Below are 23354 nucleotides of genomic sequence, written 5' to 3'. Positions count from 1 at the left end.
CAGATGGATTTTGAGAGGTCAATATACCATTACCTTTGACTACCTTATGGAGTAATACTGACGCTTTCTTAAAATCATGGTTTTACATACTCAGTTTCTACATTTCTGAAGCTATAAACTGCATAAAAATAAAATGATGGAATCCCAGCTTATGACTGCATGAAGTGTATCAACTGAAACTTCAAAACAGAAACGGGAGTTGAGACTTGTCACTTCTTGACATTATTCAGTCAGGATCATCCCCAATTAGCCCCAAGGCGTTTTATGCCACTCACTAAAAATAAAGACGAGCTCAGTGTAGTCTTATCCAAAGTGACAGGGAGTAGCGGAGATGTGTCCTTCACGAGAGCATTGACACTACACATGGATGCATGGATGAGCAGACTGATGTGGGGAAATAGATTGAATGATGCAGCAGGCTTTAAATTCTCCTGTTGTTATGACATGGCTGTGAGGACACTGAGCCCCTGCTGAGCTTTTAGCACCTACTGGGACCAAACAGCACAGCCTGGTCCCAGAGGCAAAATGTCTTTAGTTTAAATGACAATAACAAAACAGAGAATGTATGGTTTTCATAAACAATGAGAACATTATATTATTTAAAGGTGCTTTGAGTGCCTATCATATGCTTTTCTTCAGGGAGATGCTATTGCTTAGTCTGGAATAGTGCACAGTATGGCAATAAACCTTTTCTACATGGATACCAAACCAGATCAAGTTACAGGTCAGATCTGTGGAGAAGCAACCCCACTCACAGTCAAAAATGCCTGTAGGCTTTTTTGAATAGTTTAAAAACATATTGTAATGTTCCAACATTACAGGAAGAGCAATGACATATCCATAGAAACAAGCAGGTTAGGGACCCCAACCAAAAGTTACATAGTGCACCTTTAATAAATACAATTTTAAATAAATAGAAAAAAATAGGGTTGCCACATCATGAAGCTGGAAAACTGTTGGCTTTATTGGCAATAGATGTTAGATGTTTGTTATCTTTAAGTTAGGATTATAATTGCAAATAATGCTGATCACTTACACTTTTAGCAATCAACATTTGTGGTCAGGCTAAATCGTGAAAAACAAGCACTTGTCACGTTCTTATTTAACAGGGTTTTCAATATATTGTTTACTGGTATATTATTATTTTGTAGGTACAATATCTGAACTTGGTTGAGACGTCTTTTATGTCGAGCCAAGTGTTTGTAGTAAAATATAAAATGGTTGATATAAAATCTGATTTATAGATCATTGGATTTTACACATCTGTATTTTACACCCAGTTTATTATTACTAGAAATGAGGATTGGTCTATAGCTTTGCCGGAAGTGCAGGAGTAAAAAATATTTTTATGTTTGCTAACAAACTTTATGACTAATAAATGACTAAGGAATTTGTGGTGAAAACAATACTGCATAAGACCCTTCCTAAAACCATCCCAGTAAGTCATCATGACAACACAGAATGGCCTGCAGGGATAAATTATACAAAAGAGTTTGGTTTGAAACTTAATGCAGCTCTTACTTTTCTCACCTCCTCCCAGCGTCTTACCTTTGGCACCGTGTACTTGGGAAGCTTCATTGGGTAGAAAGCATTCCGTTTATAGGACACATAATGGACAGATTGGATCCCTATCGGCACCTAGGAAAACAATTAAGGGCAATTTGTAGTTCATCACATCTCCGATAAATATTTAGTGGCTCTGTACACAGTGTGTTGGCAGGGAGAATCAAGCCTCTATCAAAACTGTGCTAATGAGGATTTAGGTGCATGGGAGGAAAGTGCAATACACAATGCAGAGGCTTCCAATTGGATCGTATCCTTTCCCCTGGATAATGAAGGCCTTTTAGTTAATGAAAAACATGACTAGATTAAGATGCGATTGAATGCGGTACTTTTACAGCTTTTAATTGTCTTTTAATGAAGCCAGACCTTGCAATAAAACCCACCTGGATGAAAACGTATTCATCCTGAACCACCAGAGAATTGGGGATGATAAATCCAGGGAAAGGCTTGCCCTTGTTTCCATCGGTGCAGTTCTGGAGTTTACAAGTTATGTACTGCGACCCTGTAGGTAAGCAAGAAGTAAGCACAAAAAACACCACAAATACAGACCAACAACCCTCTGTGGTTTATAATCAAGGTCTGGCACAGAGCATGCAGCTGGCATTATGTGAACCAGGGAGGTAAGGGTTTTGGAGGCCAATTTTGATTCCCACTAATAGTAAAAGTAAGAAGGAGCTGTCCCAGTGCGTTAGCATCAGCCAAATGAGAGCGTCCCCCAGGGACAGGGCATTAACACACAGGGCTCCACGGCTGCCACTGCAGCCAAGAAAAGAGCCAAGATACAGGCCAGGCCCTTCAAAAATGAATTAGCTTAATCATACCACGCATCTCCATGTGGCCCTTCTGACAGGGATTAAAGGTTTTGTAAGTAGAGCAAAAAAACTGCAACCTTTCACCTATTTTAAGAATTAAAATTAGACAGTCACAGATCAGTTTGGCAGGGAAGGTACACTCTATAATAGGCGTGTGCTCTTTGGAGTGGACAGCTATATATACATCACAAAAGGTTAGCTAACATCATATAATTCATGTCTTTTATTACATTGCCATGGGAACTCTATTATTACTCACTTCCTTCTGTGACGCTGATTTCCAGGTGGATCATTCCCTGTTCTTTATATCCAAGCCCAGTTTGGACCTGTGAACACAAACACGTCAGAAACAGCTCTTTCTACTTATAGACACAGTACTGTCTTATTGATGGGATTACATAAGCACATTTTCATTAAACATGCTTTGTGTCTCAGACATATACATGCTTTATACCTCAGAATTTACATATGTGTTTGCATATTTCATATCTAGTTTAAGACCTTCATGATATAACATGACATCACATGACCAACATTAAGCAGTAAACAACAGGTGAACACTGAATAAAACAAATGTGTTAGTTACAAATTCATACACTAGTATACCAGTTAGTATCTCCTCTGCTGTGGAGGCACAGATACTCAACTGAAAAGTCAACACAGATATTTAATTCCTTCTCAAGTATAATCCTTAAGCAATAACAAATAATACAAGTACAACTTGAGTGTTTTTATTCTTGGTCGTAAAGAGCAAATTACGCTGTTCTGATCTTTGTTATAATTTTGTTTCCTCATTACAAACATACCTGAAGTTGTGTTTCATTCACACATGTTTAATACACAAACCTTGCATATTTAGGCTGAGATCTTCTCTCAAAGGAAAAAAAAACTCTGTACTTCCTTGTGATGTCATGTGGTAATACAGAAAGTGCTACACTGTGTTTTTAAACTCCATACATCTTCACTAGAATCATTTGGATAATTTCAGATCTGGAATTGCCAATCTCTGCTGAACAAAAGGTAAAAGGTAGTTGTTCACTTGAAAACTACCGCTTCATGACATCACAGGGTGAACAGAACATTTTGAGCTTTGGAGATGTTTAGAGACTTAGATACAAGGTTACTCAAACATGAATAAATTAAACAAAACACTACTCCGGGTATATTTTTGATGTGGTAAAAACATTTTAACATGGCTTAAATCTTACAAGAGTCAATTTTGCATAACATATTAAAATGTATTTATTTTTTTTCTTAATGTTTCTGGCACCTGGCATCAGTAAAATCCTGAATCAGAATAATGGCCAGTTACCTGACAATAAAATATCTTATAATGAAAGACACTCACTTTCATATAATAAGATGGTGTAATGATTCAATATGGACAATTTGAATTGACTAGATCCCTGGCGAATAGAACAGCATGCATGTCATTGGTGGGTGGCAGTAGACCATGAGATTGAAGACTATCTCCTTTTTATGAGGCTAGAAATCTCCCAATATAACTGGTTTCTATATCCACAAGTGATTCCACAAGGTATTAAGAGATATGCCTTCATGACCCGTTAAGTGTCCTCTTAGGGGCCATCATACAACAGCTTTCTCCATAAACAGCATCCCCATAGAGATCCTTCATTCTTGTGGTTAAGTGTAGACCACTTGTTGTACCAATATCTACTGTTGTGGCGGAAGATGGGTTTCTTCTAATTTTCCCTCTGCCGCGTCTCAAGTATAATATAAAAGCCCCCCCCTCTCTCAATGCATACCCCCTGATCCTGCTTTCCTCAGCACTCCGTAATTGCCTCACAGCTCCATCTCTTTTAATGGACTTTCTGTCAAATACTTCATCCAATTCTATCAGCCAACAGCAGCCCTTGCTCTTAAATAAACCCCAGCAATGTTCCACAGTGTTCTCCAATAAGTAACACATCTCACAGCAAAAAAAGAGAGAGAGAGGCCAGGCTTAATAGGGTTTTGTAAATCATGTTTGGGAATATAGACAAGATATGCTTCTTCCCTTAATCTGTGTAAAAGGGTGTTTGGTTTGGAACTGGCTTAAGCTTAAAGGTGCACTGAGTAACTTTTCTGGTGGGGTGTCCGTCACCTGCTTGTCTCAGTGGAAATGTTGCTCAGAATGTCACACAGTATGGTATTACACTAATATTAATTATTTACAGGTCAGATCAGTGAAATGACAATCCCGCTTACAGTAAGAATGCATGTTTTTCACCTTTTCAAAATAAATTGTATGCAATACTGTAGAACATTCCCAGCAAAGCAATAACATCTACATGGAGACAAGCCAGTAGCGTACCTCCACCAGTAAAGTTACACAGTGCACCTTAAAATCATGTTACCAAAAGTGTGACCCAGAAAGTTTTCTTAAAATGGCTTCCAAATACCAGAAATTATTAAAGTAATGTAGCTACACGACCAGTAATCTTCACTCTGGATAACTATTGTACAACTGTCACGTAGTCAAATTTGTACTGCAGAAATTCTAAGAAAGGATTTCACCACGACTTTATACAACATGTTCCCAAATGTTTCGAAATAGAGCTATTCTTGTTTAATAAATATAACTATGCTGAAGAAAAAAAAAGAAAAAGGTTTAATAATGGCACAGTTTAAAGACCAGATGTAAAGCAGTATCACTAAGAGTAGCAATGCTGTAAAAATCTTAATGACCCCTTCTATAGATCTTGCAATAAAATAGGTAATGGCTGGCCTTACATTAGCTTCTACATGGTCCAGCTACACAATGTCTACATTCAGCTTTAAACAAATATGCTCAACCAGCTGTTCCAACCCATTCATTATATTGAATATCTATATACGTATATATATATATATTGATACGCTGGTTAAGGGTTGGATATCAATTCTGACTCAGTACAAATTTGGATATTGGTACTGTTATCCTAATATCAACAGTGGTGGAAGAAGTACTAAATTGTGTCACTTAAGTAAAAGTACAGATACAGAGCAAAATATACTTAAGTAAAAGCAAAAGTATCACATGAACAAATTGACTTAAAATTGACGTAAAAGTAAAAGTATTGTAAGTATGTTTAAAACCGTACTTAAACAGTAAAAAGTGTTCCATGCATATTTTGAGAGCTAATAAATGTATTGATTTTGATCAAGAATTGTTCTGAATAGTGTTCAACAGAAACAGAACAGAAACAATTGATTCAATCTTTTTATTCTAGCTGGTTTTATTTGTTTATTTGTTGTTACATTTTTGATTGCTCCAACTACGGATGTTTTAAAAAATAAATCATCAGTCTTTTCTGCAGGTCTCAGACAATAATAAAAACATACTTTTCAGTTGTGTTCAGAAATATAGTGGACATTTTAAGGCAAGCTATCAGTCAATGTTGTTTAGGGTATCCAGTGTCAGTATCCGTATTGGAAAAATGACCCTCAAAGTACTTGGTATCATAATGATACCAAAAACAGTGGTATTACTCATTCATATCATCTTATTCTTATGTCCACTTTCCCAATAGGTTTCATCACCATCAATTCAATATTAAGTCATGAATACTGGGGATGTGACGATATCTAATCTCATGGTACAATATTATCATGATCTGCATCTTACAGAATGATATTTATTGCAATAGTTTGGAGTTTCAATATGCTACTTTTCCCTTTTAAATAACTTCAAAAGACTTCAGTGTGAATCATTAGTGTCATAATCCAAAGAATTAAGAGTCAATCAAAAGTCCGTAAGAACAGTTATTTTCTCATGTAGTCTGCACTGAAATAAAGCAAAAGATCACAGCCTATGTAATTCCTACTTTTTTAATACTTTGAAGTGAAAAACACTGCATATATGTTTGTATGTATGTATGTATATGTATATGTATATAGGTATAGATATAAATATAGATATAGATATATCTGTGAGACGTAACAGTATTTTTAATATTTTGACAATAAGATATCACAATACGATAAGTATGTCTCTCTTTATTTTGGTTATTATTACATCCCTAATGTATACCACTTTGAACAACATATGACCAGCAGCTAGCTTATGTAAGTGTGATGAGTTTGCTTTCATTCCTATACATGGTGACTTCTTCTGAGCAAATTAATTATATTATAAGTTATAATTTGGTGATGCACAGTGAACTTTCTTGATAAAATCTTTTACTTAAAAAAAAAAAAGAGTATTCAAAGAAGACACAACATTAAATATTAACTTCAGCTAAGCTTTCAAAAGCGTAGAAACTTTTGGTTCAAAGCTGTGACCTTGCTAGACACTTATTTCAAAGAAAATCAAACTGAACCAATTAGCCACATTATATTCAATCTATGTTTTGGGATCCCATTAAAATACAAGAAAAATACATCACATAAAAATGTACTGCATGCGACTGTGAAATACAACCACACATGGTCCAACAGGTATTGCTCAGTGTTGTAACACATAACACAGACAAGAATCAATTCTGTAAATTTGGGCAGGAAGTCAGCGGGCCTAGGCCTGTCAGGATAATTACTATATCGACTTATTGTTCAATATGTTAGCTGGAACAATCATTTTTTGAGTCAATATTTATTGTGGGTACTTTTTTCATTTTTCTATTGTTTCTGTAGAGGGTTGTATAAATAAGACCCATTATAGATACAAACTACGTACTAAGTGTCTCATTCTGCTATTTATTATTTCGGAGTTTGTGTTTTTTATCCATATTGTACATTTAGAATTTTTTTTGGCATAAATTAGTTTCAGTATTATCTATATTTTCTAAGGGTTACTATGACAGGGCTTGGTGAACATGTTTCCATGAGGTAATTTTAGATCAATATGGCAATTTGCAAAGAACAAAATGTAACTGAAAGATCTATGCATGTAGAAAATTATGTCTTCTAAAGCAATTAAATACTGTTTGCGAAAAAAAAAAAGGTAAATAAAGGGTATGAACCAAATTAGTCAAGACTTTTATAATCTTGCCAAAAAGCTACAGGTTCAAATGAAAAACAAGATCTGAATAGGGCTAGAGATCCCCAAGGTTATCTTCAAATTCAGAACACAAAATTAGCCACATTTAAAACAAATTACAACAAGCTCAGTACTTAACCCACATGACAGACTGAACGCTGCTTGTGCTCCCAACCTTCCCTTTGAGGATAAAAATATCGGGCTCATTAACCATAGTTCAACACAGATCTACTTAGTCATCTTCTCTCCTCTCTACTGCCTTTTATTTACTGCAATCATATTATTATTGTCCCAGAGAAATGTATCCCAAGTCTACATATATCACTACAAATTGCTCACTGAGATTCTTGATTAAAATTTTGGAGGCTTTTGGAGATTTTCAAGCCAACTGCTATAAAAACCACTATAAATTAAACATTTATCCCTGCAGTGTTCCCCTTAGCTTTCACAGGCAGCTAATAACGCTAAAACACTATACTCTGAGCATGGAATCTTTTCATTTTTAGTAGGTATTACATTACACAATTTCTTATTTGGAGGTATGTTTTGCTGACAATATTTCACAAGAAAGCGGTGATCAATTATTAACCAGCCAGTGTAAACTTGATGGTCAGTGGAGTGCGCAAGAAGCAATGAATGATTTAGAGTGAGCCTTATGTAAACGAACAACAAAATGTGATTTCTACAGAAGATTGAACAACTCTTGTATTGTGTCAGTGGTGTAATGTATTATTAGGGATGGTACAAGATCTCGTGCCACAAGATCTTGTGAAACAAAATTGCCACAAGATCGTGCATACATGAGAAAAATTATCTTGTGAGAGTGTTTACATTTGGATTGGACAAAAAAGGATTACATGCTGGGAGTTACATGTCTTTAACAGTTCCAAAAAACTGTACTAAAAGGGAAAAAAATATTAAATCAAATAAATAGAACAAAATCGGAAACTGAATCGTGAACTGTATGTATTAGGAATTGTGTTCTCATGAACCCAATCTCGTATCTTGTCTCATCTTGTGGAATTGTGTCTGATCCCATCCTTATGTTTTATATATCAAAAGTGTGTACAATATGCGATTAAAAAAGTTCTGAACTGCGAAAATTGTTTGAGTCTTTGAAGGTCGAACAACAATGGCTCATTAAGGTTTTTGGAAACGCGTCAACAACTATGCTTTTGTCTATTCTCTTTGCTCCTTCTTCTGCACCTGCTCACAAGCTCTCTTCTCATCTCCCAGTGTATATTCATTGGAGACATTAAAACAGAAGAAGCAATCCAGCAGGCAGAGCAACATTACTGCAAGATTACAGTACACTATGTTCCATCCATATCAATGTGCCCCATCCAATGGAAAATTCAGTGGTCAGAAGTATGAATCATAAATAGCACAGGGTGTGAAGGCAAAACTGAAGTTGATCTCTTCAAACTATTGGCGAAGAAATGAGTCCATTCAAACCAAGTGCTTTCTGGATTTGGGAGAAATGTTCAGTTTGCAGGCCTTGTAGCATAACTGATATTCAAGTCATTTCTTGGCCACTTTGAGCTTTTCTTCTCTCCTGACCCTGCTGTGTCTGTAGGTGTCATTGGCTCCATCTCTTGCCAGTTAGAAAGATTTTTACAGCCAAAACACACACACAAACTGCTCTAGTAGTCTTATTGACATAAGCAGCATATTTTTGTATTTTTTTATTTTCCCAACTACCTTGAAAAATGACTTAAACAATGATGCCATGAGGTTAATGAATTGATGTAATTGCTAAATCATACAAGAGTCTTTCACAGTAACAAAGGTTTCACATTATGGACCCCTACGGCTACTAAGATTCTGTCAATCTAACACAATTCTGAAAGACACAAAGGTGAAAATGACACGGGCAAAGGTTGGGAGACTAGTATTTATGTCCTGAAGGGAAGATTTAACAAGGATTAAAGGTCCTATATTACACAAAATTGATGCTTGTGAGCTGTAAGCCATATTAAAATGCTGTTACCTCATCAAAAACATACCTGGAGTTGTGTTTTGTTTCATTCATACATGTTTAAGCAATTTATTATTAGTCTGTGTACACCTCCAAAGCTCAAAATGCTCAGTTCCACCTTGTGATGTCATGTAGTGGTAGTTTTCAAGTTAACAGCTACCTTTTAATTTTGTTCTGTAGATATTGGCAATTACAGGGCTGTAATTATCCATATGATATAGTGAAGATTAGAGCCCGATATTATCGGCCAATATGGGCACCTGGAGGCATATCAGTTATCGGCCGATATGCTTGCTGATAGGGGCCGATATTTCACGTGGGCATGTGATACGTTGTTAAAAATCTTAGACTCTCTACATTCTGTTCATTTAATCCAATTTACAGACAGATAAATGTCCTAATATGTGGCTCCACATCAGTATTTATCTACGGAGTCATTTGTCTGTGTGTGTGTCCGTACTGTCCCTGAACACACCACAGAGTCGAGTCACTCACGTGTGTTTGTTTACACGCGCAGACACAGATCCAAACACTGAGATTATATTCTTTTTACGGACAATCGGTTTGAGTCTGGATTAAAAGGACATTTATTAGTGCAGATTTGTGATGTGAGGAGGAGCCTGTATGAACGGTGAGTGTTGGAAATATGTCGACTTTGAAGCTAGTGTTGGTCATTTGTTATGGGTTAGCTGCTGTAGCTCTCGCACATAAACAGACTGTTTTCTATTGGCCTATTGTAAATTGACTATTGGCCGTATATTTGTTACTGGACCTGCATAGATATGTAAATGAGCTGTGAATAGACGTGTGAATTATGACATTTGCGCATATAATTAATTACCACGGCGCGCACGTATTTACGGCTAAAGGCTAATAGCGCTACTTTCTTTACTAGTTATGGGTCAGTCGCGAACGAAATGACTCTTAGAGTCGGCTCTTTGAACCGAACGTCGGGAGCCTGATCCTTATTGGGAGCCGTGTTTTCTCTTTCTCTCACTTTTTTTCTATTCATTTATTTTCTATTTGGGAGCCAAAAGAACCAGCAGTCTTTTAGTGAGTCCGAGCCAGTCCTGGTTTAAGAGTCTGGTTCTCTAAAAAGAACTGGAATTTTAGTGAGCCCATCACTAGTGTCTAGAATGTGATGCAAAAATGCCATTAAGCCAACCTACTGTCTGTAAATATAATGTAAAAAGGCAGAATAACAATAAATGTTGCCTAAATAAACCCAATTTAAAATCCACCAGAGCCAAACCTAAGTTTTTTAAACAATTCAACATTTACAGTGAATTTTTACATCACTAAATATATCGGCGATAATATCGGCTATCGGCAGCTCCAACTCCCATTATATCGGTTTCATATCGGCTACAACAAAATCCATATCGGTCGGGCTCTAGTGAAGATGTGTAGAGTTTACACAGTGGAGCACTTCCTGTATTGCCACATAACATCATAAGGGTCTTCCGTTTGAGGGAAATTCTCAGCCTAAATATGTAGGGTTTGTGTGTTAAACATATGTGAATGAAACAAAACACAAATTTTGTTAAGGAAACAACATTATAACACAGATCAAAGAATAGTGTCAAATGGGTTCTTTAAGGAACGAACCATCCTCTTGCTGTTTACAGTAAGGAGGATAAGGTGTATAGGCTCTATTCACGCTTACGTCACAAACCAGGAAGATGTTTGGAAACATGCGATGATAGTTTCCAGTGTAGTTACGGACACTGGGCTCGCCTACCGACTGTGATAAAACCCACTGAAGTAAATGTCATCAGAGGTAAAATGAAAACAGCATACATATGTGCTGTTTGGAATAATCTTGAATTTGGCGCTCTCATCTCTTCTAATTGCTTGTACCCAGTGCGCTTGAAGTTGTGTGTCAGTGGGGAAATTATAAAAACTGATGTATGGTTGTAATTGTTGATTAACAGAACATAACCGAATGCTACAGTGACATGTAGATGTAGAAAACTGGGCCATTTTCTAATTTTTCCTAAATTTTGTCATTGCATGTTTCCAAACGTCTTCCTAGTTTCTGATGTAAGCGTGAAGAGCCTGTTGTCCAACCTAGTATCTACTGTCCTTAGGTATGAGCAGTGAGAATACCTGAAGTAGAGCATCTCATATAATTGATACACAAAAGATAATAATAATTTAAAAACAATTATAACATTTGCATTCCAAATAAATACATTTTGATCTGATACATTTTGCAATCTAATAAATGAACAGATAAAAACCAACAATTCATTAATTACTAGCAGGTGAGAAAAAGCCAAAAGAACTTAATTAAACTTCTCCTAGTGTAAATGTTACTCTGACTTTTCATAAAATTGTCACTGTTAATCTCTTTTGGAAGAAAATGAAGTGAATAAATATTATAATTTTAACCTGAAAGGGTATGAACAAGAGCAAGCCTAATAAAATGATAAACTCACTGTTTATGGGTAATGATGTTTTGATAGTTATATTTGTATATTTTATATATTATATTTTAATATCTAAAACACCCACCAAATATGCAAAAAGAAATGCTTTGCTCTTAGAGCCATTTAATCACTGGGCAACGGGTCACTATGCAAAATGCTTTCCTCTACATTAAACACAACAAGCTGAAAGCCAAAATTTTCACTTATTTTCATATCAGTAAAAACTCTGTTTACATCATGTCAATAAAGCACCAATTTATACATTTAGTTCAGGGAAGTGGGGAGTAGTTCAAATGGCAATGAATTCAGGTGCAAAGTCAAATACCCCAATGAACTAATATAGAAAAAAGCCTGGAGACTGTATAAACCACTTGCAAACTACAAGCAGAATCAAACAGGCACATATCCTTAGCCTGTGGGCCTAATCTAAAAGCTACTGAGTGCACTCAGTAAATATGCTCTGAGTAACTAGAGAGGTTCCAAAACAAATACATTTTCTTTATTAATGTCTTGTTTCAAGGATTCAATTATGCTTTATATTTTGTGAGCATGTCATATAATACCAGGGTTGCATTTTCCACCAAAAGGACAATGAATCACTTACCAGTAGAATCTATTGGGGACCACATTATCATGCACAAGCTGCCATCTTCTTCCAAACTCAACTGAGACGTAGAGCTGAAATACACAAATAAAGTTGTCAAATTATGGTGCACTGGGCGTATTCATTTCAGTGATGGAACAATGCATTTTGTAAATAGCATAAATAATCCTGTATGGGACCTCCGAAAGACAAACTGTAGTGTTCCATCATACATTATCTGGGGTAAAATGAAATCAAAGCTATAAAACATCAATACCTCTGTGGAATGCTATTTAGTCAATCACTTAAGATGAACTTGTGGGTCCACCAACTACTTTTTTCCATAGAGATGTTATTGCTTTACCTGGAATGTTCCATGGCACAAGATTAAGGTTAAAAATGGACGATGGAACTACTCTGCTTGACTCCAGGAAGTTATCGTGAACTTATTCTAACTTGCATTTTTAATTACAGGTGTTTTATACAGTATTACTCAAAGAATATTCATTGTCAATGTTAACCTTTCCACAAATCTGAGCTGTAATTTTCCAAGGGGCATGACCTACTTGTCTCCATGGAGATAGACAAGTTTATTGTGAAATTAATGTGTTCTCTGATGAAATAAACTAATGGGATACTGTGGAACATTCTAGGCAAAGAAATAACACTTGTATGTAGACAAGCAACTGGCGGATCCTCCACTCAAAAAATTACACAGTGCAGGTACACTTTATTGTCCCTGAAGTACTCACTAACTTACTCACATCAATGTCAATGACAAGCTGGCAGAGTTACTGGCCAGATCTTTTGAAAGGCAAGCCCTTACAGTGAGAATATATGTTTTTCACGGCATTTTGTAAGCAATAAAAACTTTGGTAATTTAAACAAATGTGAGATACATAGTTTAAGTCCCATACTGTGGAACAACAAAGAAATAGCATCTGGAACCTTTAACTGCCATATGTTGCTTTTGTCCCTCCAAGCTTTGTAGTGGCCCTTTTAGAATCCATGTCCAAACATACTGAAAGCCTGTCATCTCGACATAATGATCTTCTTAAGCATTGTAGCTTTGCAAGGATTAGCCACATCATTTAGACTCTTCTTAAGAGCTTATGACTTCGTGGGGAAGAAAAAAAAACATGGCATGACGGACAATCAATACACTGGAAAATGAAAGCTAGCTGTAATTAATTTCAATCAAGCCATGATAAAAGGAATAGAATGGAAAGAGCATATGCAGATTGAAGCTTTGCAAGAAATGACCCAGAGGCAAACTTCTCCAGTCAAGCATCTTTATTTTGACCCGTCCAAGGCTATCTAGCAGTGGCTTTCATCTTCCTCCCTGGAACATTTATCTCACTACGGAGACCTTGACTGCTTTTTCTCTCTCCCAAAAAAATCCAAGCCTTCCAATAGCGCGCGGCGAGGGAGGCCAGGTTTGATGTCTTGGGTGTAGAGTAAAGAAGACAGCGGGGTTACCAGGGAGAGTAATGGAGGTGGGAAGCTGAATATGTGTGGATTGGTAACTTTTTCCAATGCGCCGATGTTGTTCAGGGTCTATTCGCGTACAGTCAGTCATGGTATATAAACTTGTTCTGGAAATTCAGACTCGCCTTATATGGCGTGTGTTTTTGCTTGTCCTGAAGGTAGGGGAAAAGGATGCCCGCCACAGCCTGATTATGTGCATTTTTAATTAGAAATACGAAACTGTTTTAAAGTTGTTCGATGTTAACTGTAATGTAAGTTTGTAATGGGTGAGGGGAGGTGACTCAGACTCAGGAAACCAAGCTTATCACTCAAGAGGCTATCACCATTTTTGGAAAGGGGAGTATGTGAAGCGTTGACAAAGCTGGGAGGCGGACATGCAGGGATGTAGCTCATAATACAACGGTTCATAAAGTGCAGGAGTCAGGAAGCATGGGTGAAACAAATTGTAGAGAAATATCCAAAGTCGTGCAGCATTTTTATGATGTAGAAACAACTCAAATAGCCTTTTTATTGTGTTAGATGTGATTGACGTGACAAGTGATTTCTTAAACAGAGTGACAGTTTAAAAACACTACATTTTTTCTTGAATTTTCTAGCATTAAGTGTGTCATGATAATTACTGTATCAACATATAGTTGAAAGCTGAAAATAATATTTTTGGGGTTGAATATTTATCGTGTGTATGAATTCTTTGCACTACTGATACTATATGTATGTAATATATGATATATATGATAAGATTGAAAGCTTTAAGATATAAAAGGTGGAATTAATAACTTCTATAACTAATTACAGGTGCAAATTACAGTAAGTATATTGTACATTTAAAATTGTTTTTGTGGTGTAAATCTGCTCTTGGGCATAAATTAGTTTCAATATTATTGTTTGCTCCAAATTATGGGATTAAATGTATATAGATTTAATCCACTCAAGAGATTTTAGCTGTGATATGGCCTAGTGGTCCTACCTGCGTATCTCCATTTTAAGATTTTATGAAGTTTAATACTATGCACTAGAGACAAGCAGACAGCAGAAAAGTCACACAGGGCACCTTTAAAATTTTAAAAGGGAAGGTTTGAGTTATTTCACTAATGTTATAGGGCCCATATTACGCTTTTCTATGTTACAGTGTTATTTCCTCATCACGAACATACCTGAAGTTGTGTTTTGTTTCATTCAATCATTTGGATAATTTCAGTCCTGACCCTGCCAATCTCTACTGAACTAAAGGCACTAGGGAGCCGTTAACTTGAAAGCTATCACTTCGTGACATCACAAGTTGGAACAGAGCATTTTGAGTTTTTGAAATGTAGACAGACTAATGACTAATGATTAGACAAAAATGTGTGAATGAAACAAAAAACAACTCTAGGCAGGTTGAAGTAGCAGCATTCTAACATGGCTTAAAGCTCACAAGAGTCAGTTTTGAGTAATATAGGACCCTTAATAGAATCATAACAGAACATAATCACCTATTGCCCAAAATAGACAACAATTACAATGCGGTTTATTTTCCAACTGGTTTCCACTTGCTCACACTATAATAACTGTGATAAACAATTAGACCACAAAGCCCACTAGACTCAACAGGAGCCAGGCTTTGTGGAGCATCAGCACCACGGTCAGCTCCTTAATCTCTCAGCTAAAACAGGCATGAAGTAGCATGAAGTAGCATGTAGCACTGTGTCTTTTACCTTCTGGTCGTGACTGTATGCCAGGATCCAGTCTTCCTGCTCGGGGTGGAAAAGCAAGCTGAGGATATCAAAGGCTAAGCTGTGTTTCTGATAGGACGCCCCCTCGTCGAGACTAATGAGCAGGCTGTTCTCCACCTCCGGGTCAGTCAGCAACATGATCTGAGGCAAGAGAGGAGAGAGCAGGGACAATCACTGGCCCACCTTGACAGCACTCATTTCCTGGGGCTTAAGTGTGCTTGTGCAATACACGGATTGACAAAGCCCCCTGTTGAGACACTGCGTGGAAACAAGTGTCAGCTAGCGAGTTAGATAAGCCTGGTAATAGGGATGTCACAGTTGCAAATTTAATGGGTTCAATTACGAGATTCTACACTGTAAAAACATTGTACGTGTCAGGGACTGCAGATGGAAACTAGCTGTTGAGCTATAATCTGGTACGGACCATGTCTGTTTTATAAGATAAACGGTGCACTGTGTAACTTTTCTGGTGGAGGGTCTGTCAAATGACTTTCCCCATGTTGTAGCTTTGTTTGGGATGTTCCACAGCATTTTATTAAACCTTTCTATCTTCATGGAGACTAAACCAGACCTAGTTACAGGTCAGATGTGTGGAGAGGCAACCCCGCTCACAGTCAGAATGCCTGATTTGTAAGTATTTTTGAGCTATAAATGTATTTGCAATTGAATAAATGTAAAGTAGAGCTGTTTAATCTCAAACTGTGGAACAGCCCAGGCAGGCAACGACAAATTCATAAAAAGAAGCAGGTGACAAACTCCAGCCAAAAAGTTACACAGTGTACCTTTAATCTCTGTACACTGTCTCTTCAAATAAACATTAAATTAAACTATTATCATACCTGCTGACATAACAAATGATCTTAAATCAGTTATTCTCACTATGATTAACATACATTTAACATACAGTACATATAGTTAGATTACAAACTACATTAAAAAAGATATTTACATATAGATATAGATATAGATATAGATATATATAGATATAGATATATGCTATCTATAGACCATTCCAGTATGTGAAGACAAAACGTTTGCATTCCCTGCTGTGGTACCATTCCAAAGTTTCCTTTATTGCTTTATTTATTTTGTGGCCTCATTAAAATTGATGGGATAGAACAGGTTGGTACCAGGGTAAACATATATTTAAATATATGAATAATTCCAATTTAAAAGTATTTGACTAAACTTAGCATTTCTAGCTCCCGCCATACACAGCTAAGGGATATACAGCATATTATGTGGGAACAAATATCTGTTACACAGTTATTCGCAGAGTACTGTCACTGCAACCAAAACACTTGAAAAGGAACAGCAACAGCTTTTGGAGGAAAAATTATTATGATAATCCTCACTGCAATATGACACCTACCTTTCTCTTGTTGTTGGGGCTCACATACAAATAGCTCAGAACAGTCTTCAGTCCAACTATTTCATTAAGCTTCTCATATGTGGTGCCGTAATCAGTTGACCTAAAATTCAATTACATGACATTAAACAGCTTGAAAACAACACCAAAGGAAAGCAGCACCTACTAGTTAAGATTCTGATAGTATCATTAAGCATTTCAAGCAAGCAGAAAATTGCAACAGCAAAAGTCATGAGGCAATTTACTAGATGAATGGGTATTTTTTTAATTATCAGAATAAACAAGAATATCACATGTGGGACGCTTGGTGAGAAGATAGGATGTTATTAGAGTTGCTATTATTTTTAGTCATGCTCCGAGGTAATGAAAATATGCTAATTTTAATAGTAGTCATTTTCAGATACAAAAGACTGTTTGAGTTAGGAAAACAAAAACATACAAAAACATTGAAATTGAGTGAGCTATAATTTGACTAATATTTTTGTGCTTTACAGTTTTCCAATTTTAGAAAATGAAATTTCCTTGAAGTGGAAAATTCTGTGTTGAACCTGGCCTCTTATTTGATTCTTTTGTGTGGGTTAATTTCAAGATAGTGTTGTAATGTCTTCAGTGTTATTCCAAGTAATTAGAGTAAATAAATGTCAACAGTAGGTCTCAAAAACACATCAGGGATACAGTTGGATCAGCAATTAGCTACAGATCCTTAATTTACAAATGAAAGATAATAACTTAACTTAATTTAATAATTAACATAATATCTACATTTACCGAGTGCTTGATCTGTTAATCAGTAGTTGCAGTTTCATACTGGTGTCATGAAATAGGGGATCAGGACAAAATCGGAACAATCCTATTGCACACTATTATAAACAAAATAAATGAGTGGTGTAATAATGTGTAATAATAACAAAAATAAAGGTGATTGTAGTTATATGTCATATTTTTACATATAGTGTGATTTTATGTAAAAGTATCCCAAGTATTCAGAATGTGGTAATCTGATTGACCCATGTATCAGAATATGTTACAAAATACACATTCTTACCATCACTGTAAATGAAAGAACGAGGGAGAGAATATGTTACAACAAACATGGAATCAACCAAAGGTTCTCATTTCTTATATTAGTCCTGCATTGACCATATAAAGCCATAATGGATCGTACCAATCTTATTATTGTACAAAGACTTAAACACATTCTGTGTTTGCTCATTCAGGTAGAATTTCCAAAAGGCAACAACAACAGACAAACAATGAGGCAGATATAAAACTAATCACAATGGTGAGCTTGGTACCAAAATAATAACCAAATAAACTGACATGGGGACAGTATAGAATAATACAAATCAAATCATTGCATAAATATGCCCCAGGGTGAAGAAAAAAATCACCACTGCACACATTTTGTCATAACCAGTTCTAATGAGAAAGAAATTATTAAGATTTCCACTCCATTTGATTTTGCTAATAAGTTTAAAACACCATATATTGGCAATGACATCTCTCCACAGTCCTTATTGCAAAAATGAGATGGACATAGATATGAATATATTTATAGTGTGTATTGAAACATATTTAGAAAGCCTCAGCCCTTATTGTAGCTTCTTTTGCTCTCACTTTGTTAATGGCATTTGGGAAATGCACAGCCACTCAACATTATCATTACTTTAGATTGAATTCCTTTGTTATGCCATGGTGCTCATGTTACTATAGCCATACAGTAATGATTCCTGTACTCTCTTACCTCCATAAAGAGCTTTCCGTCACTCTGCCGGTGTTGAAGTCGTAATATTTTGTCAACATGAGGATCACCTATAAAAACAGATCAAAAAGATTAGGATGGATTTATTATTGTGTAAAATTCAGCAGCAGTAAAATGTCACTTGCTGTGAAACAAACAACGCAGGTCTCTATGTTGACGTCTTTTCAACTCCTAGTCAGACGCTCAGATATTAAAGTCCTAACAAAAACTTTTCAAAACAGCACTGCCGGCATCGCTGTACTTTGCTATAAGCTTTGTACATATTTTTTATGGTGCAATGCTGAGTACATATGTATAACACTATTAGTTTCATACACAAGCAACACTCAATGAATAAACAAGCATGCTTATCCATCATTCATCGCGCGCACTGAAAAGCTGTCGTCATAAATAATGTGTATGTAAAATTGTATATGAGCGGAAGTTCTTCATTTAGGTGTCAAAATGCTGTTTGTCAGTTAAATTATTCCAGATATTATTGGTCTGTCACAGTTGATGGATATGTGCCAGTTTTTAATTTGAATGAAATATAAGGGTATATCTAACACAGTAATACGTGGGTTTATATGCTAATATATAATTTATAAGCACAAGGATTCATACGGCACTATGCAAGTGTAAAATATGATATGTGTGACTTTGTATAAGGATAAGAATGTACTAATAAGAAATTAAGAAATAAATAATAAACCACTATGCTCTATATCAACTTTAAAACTTGTCAGGATCAATAGAGTATGTATCTATCATCTTCTCCTCCATCTCCTTTTTCTTCTTCTTTTAGTAAAGTTTTCTATAATCCGCCTCAATGTCTGTCTACAAAATAATATGTATGACTTTGTATAAGGACAGAAAGTATTAATTAAGAAATAAAAAAAATAAATAAACCACTATACTGAATACTGATGAAACTTTAAAATTTGTCATTTGTTCTTTTAGTAAAGTTTTGTATAATCCACCTCAATCTCAAAATTATACAGAATCTGTATCTAATTCTACATGGGATCTCAGCTCTACAATTGAATGTGTTTTAATCAAATGTAAATAAGGGTATATATTAATTTACCAATATACAGATTCATATGGCACTGTGTAGGTCTAAAACCTGATATGTATGACTTTGTATAAGGACATAAAAGTATTAATAATTAAGAAATACAAAATAAACCTCTATATTGCGTGTTGGTGAAACTTTAAAACTGGTCATTTAATCTTTAAGTTAAAATTTTGTTGAATCAATTTTAATATCAGTGAGATGGGACTGCAGTTTAATTTAATATAGGGTGCATAAGGTAAATAAGAGTAGACATTAATTCTAAGACATCGTATATTTAATTAATCAAAAATGTTTATGTAAAAAAAGAGAAGATGTGCTCTGAGGAAAAAATATGGTTGTGGCCAGCATGAGTCATAGCACGATGCTGCTTCCATCATTCCCTTCACCCTTAACACAAATTAATTGTCAAAGCAATACCCGGCCTGCACTCTGCAATCATAAAACTTGCAGATCATATAAGTCTCTTGGGAAGCTTCGCCAAAGCAGCCCATCTTCTCATTACACCGCCTTATGAGCGTTGGGGGCAGCATAGCCAGTAACGAGTCAGAACTCAATCATGTAAACAAGGATTTGAAACTTTCTGGATAGCTTTTTAGAAAATTCCTAACCATTCAATTTGAAGCTTTTGATCAAATTGCGGCATCTTACTGGCGACATAAAAGCTATTCTTAGGCGTAATTGCCTTGGCGCAGCAGAACTTGCAATACATACAAAAGTTGGAGAGGAGTATTTGGGTCACCTAAGAGCACTTGGTTGTTAAATTAAACATCATTGAATACACTGACAATCAAAAACGTGGCTCTGAAAGACAAATTAGCACGTACCAGCTGTCGACAAATTACCACAGTGGAGGTCATCGCTGCTAAATGCAATAGTGAGTGATTGATGTAGAATAGCGTTCTGAAAAACAACATATTCAGAGACATTCGTTGTAAATGACAAATCCGTAAAGCAGACAGACAGTTGATGCAGTGTGTGGAATAGACAAGATACCATAGTTATACAGATTCATGTGGGAATGTCTTAAGCGAAAGCAGGGCAAGCGATAATGCCTGTCACAATAGTAATTTCGAAGCACCATATATATATATATATATATATATATATATATATATATATATATATATATATATATATATATATATATATATATATATATATATATATGTGTGTGTGTGTGTATCACTAGCACATTAATAATAAAGCAAGATAATCACAGGACACAATTATTTAAACAGAAAGTATCATTAAAAAAATTAGCTGCAAGAAATAAATAGCAGAATGAACCAATTATTTGCTGTGGAAGTTATTTATTCTACCCTCTACAGCTCAAATCTTATTGTGTTAAATAACAAAGATCTCAACACTAATGCAAAGAAAATGTTCACATGATAAATACTGAGCTCCAGAATATAGTGTTCTTTCATGTACTGAGTGATAAGTTGGTTTAGTAATTATTGTGACAGGCTTATATATTTCTTTATTATTAAAACCAAAAAAAAAAACATTCTATTGATTTATTACAGCTAAAACATACTGATGCTGCCTCAGAGTTTTGAGCCTCTAGCATAAAGTAAAGTTCCAGTTTAAAATATTCTGCTGAACTACATCTGGATATGTTGGAGACCCTAATATCCTTCTTCTACCTGAGTAGTTACTGAATATATGTAAATATGGATATTATGTGGTTGATATATTGTTATAGAACAGTAATAATTATAAAAATACTTTACAGAAGAAATTAAACATGCTGTATCTCATTAGAATTCACAACATTCTAAGTGAAGGCAGACAAAGCAATAATGTGGGTATACATATACTGTTTATTATTTTAAAAAAACATACTATTGATTTATTGCAGCTAAAACAATTTGATGCTGCCTCAGAGTTTTGGCCCTCTAGCATAAACAAAAGTTCCAGTTTACAACTTCCTGCCGAAACTAGAAGACCTCATTGTGAGTAAAATGTACATTCACTAAATTGACATGCCCTGGTGGAGAATGATGTTGAGAAGGCCAAGACATGTTAAGTCTCCAGACATTCACATCCCCAGGGAAGGCCAGAATAAAAATAATGTTCTGTCTTCTTTAGCTGTCTGGACCAGTTCTGTTGGACTACTGCAGACCTTTCTATAGATTGCTCCTCGATTAATATAAGCAACAAAAAATGATGGGGACATAATATTGTTCTGTATATACATTTCACATTAAATACACTCAAATTCAATCATTTAGGTCACATAAAAAGTATTGCTTATTTGTAATACATTATGTGACTTTGAAATTGAATATAATCACGAATAAGCAAAAGTTGGGACAACTGAACATTGTATTTCTATGCATTTTACTTATAGACTGACTGGCTTTCTTACTGTATTTTGATGTGCTGTAGAGACTATTGTCTTTTTTAAAATTAGGGCCGGGCACGTTAACGCATTAACTGTGCATTAACTAATTAATTCATTATCACGACAATTATTTTAATGCCGTTAACGCAATTTTATTTTATTTTTTATTTTTTATTGTAAACGTCTGTTGCTCAATGGCTTATATTTTGAAAAACTCTACCGCAAGCATTTCTTTAAGTTTGACGTCTTTTCTTGAAACTTTTTTCACTTTTTTCTGCCCACGCGAGATGCAACGTGTCCGAGCCTCCGCGGGCTTGGCCGGACCAGCCATGGGCTCTGAGCTTCCGTGGGCTCCTAGCTCTGTCCGGGCCACGGGCTCTGGTTCGCGGGTCTTTCTCTTTTTTCTCCTTCTTCCAGACGCCCCTGAGGCGTCCAAATAGAGGTGCCCAGTGCGGTTTTCGTCGCTGCGGTCTCACTTACATAATGCTATCACAGTGTATTCACAAAGAAAATTTCACGATATGATCCCACCCATAACTCAATGAAATATGATTGGCGAAGACAACTGTCAATCTCAAACTTAGTTCCTTCACTGATTTACTCAGATACCATTGGAAGAAAAATTGTAATTGGTCCTTTTCCATTCCATTATATTAACCCTTTGTTTCCCAAGAAATATCAGTCCACGTTTATGACAATGATCTAGAAATTATTACTAGTAGTAGTGTTTATTACTCACTGAATAAAAAAATATTGAAAAAATATATTAGTAGTACAAAAATTCATTCAATATTTTTTCTTGAGCCTTCAGAATACCTTGAATGCCTCTCTCATTTACATTTCCAATAAAAGTGCCCTACACGTTACTTTTTAATTCATTAATTGGTTTTGCTTATAACATGAAATTAATCGAGATTAATCACACTCAAACTCATACGATCAATGTGATTAATATTTTTTACCTTTGCCCAGCCCTATTAAAAATAAACCACTTAATAGAGGTAATATGTAAATATGGATATTTTGTAGTTGATATTTCACAATTATAAAATACTTTACAGAAACAATTAACATGCCAACCCTTATTACAATTCACCATATTCTACATATTCTACTTGCATTAGTAAGTACGCCTTGGGCAACTTTGTGAATCAAGATCCTGAGAAAGTGCCTGTGCAGAATCTCTGCTACAGCAGATCGAGCATCTGGAGCATCTTGTCTGAAGTGTTGTTAACATTCCTCTCATCAACATTAGTCTCAGAGATCTCAGACTCTTGCCACTAAAACTGTAGGA

The 23354-nt window shown here is 35.6% G+C and overlaps 1 protein-coding gene across 1 annotated transcript in view; it reads right to left on the bottom strand.

Annotated features, from left to right (window-relative positions):
- Nucleotides 1-23354, bottom strand: part of LOC110156979 (VPS10 domain-containing receptor SorCS1-like) — a 109150-nt gene that overhangs the window by 41706 nt on the left and 44090 nt on the right. Inside the window, 8 exon segments of the mRNA XM_055162627.1 lie at nucleotides 1549-1638; nucleotides 1947-2065; nucleotides 2635-2680; nucleotides 2683-2701; nucleotides 12347-12420; nucleotides 15508-15666; nucleotides 16898-16997; nucleotides 18639-18706. Coding sequence (XP_055018602.1) covers nucleotides 1549-1638; nucleotides 1947-2065; nucleotides 2635-2680; nucleotides 2683-2701; nucleotides 12347-12420; nucleotides 15508-15666; nucleotides 16898-16997; nucleotides 18639-18706 — 675 coding nt within the window.

This window comes from Boleophthalmus pectinirostris, unplaced genomic scaffold (assembly GCF_026225935.1).
Source record: "Boleophthalmus pectinirostris isolate CB_2022bp ecotype Guang Dong unplaced genomic scaffold, ASM2622593v1 HiC_scaffold_5, whole genome shotgun sequence".
Classification (NCBI taxonomy): Eukaryota; Metazoa; Chordata; class Actinopteri; order Gobiiformes; family Gobiidae; genus Boleophthalmus; species Boleophthalmus pectinirostris.
Note: the sequence above shows the minus strand (reverse complement) of the source record. Positions and strands in the feature narration are given on the sequence as shown.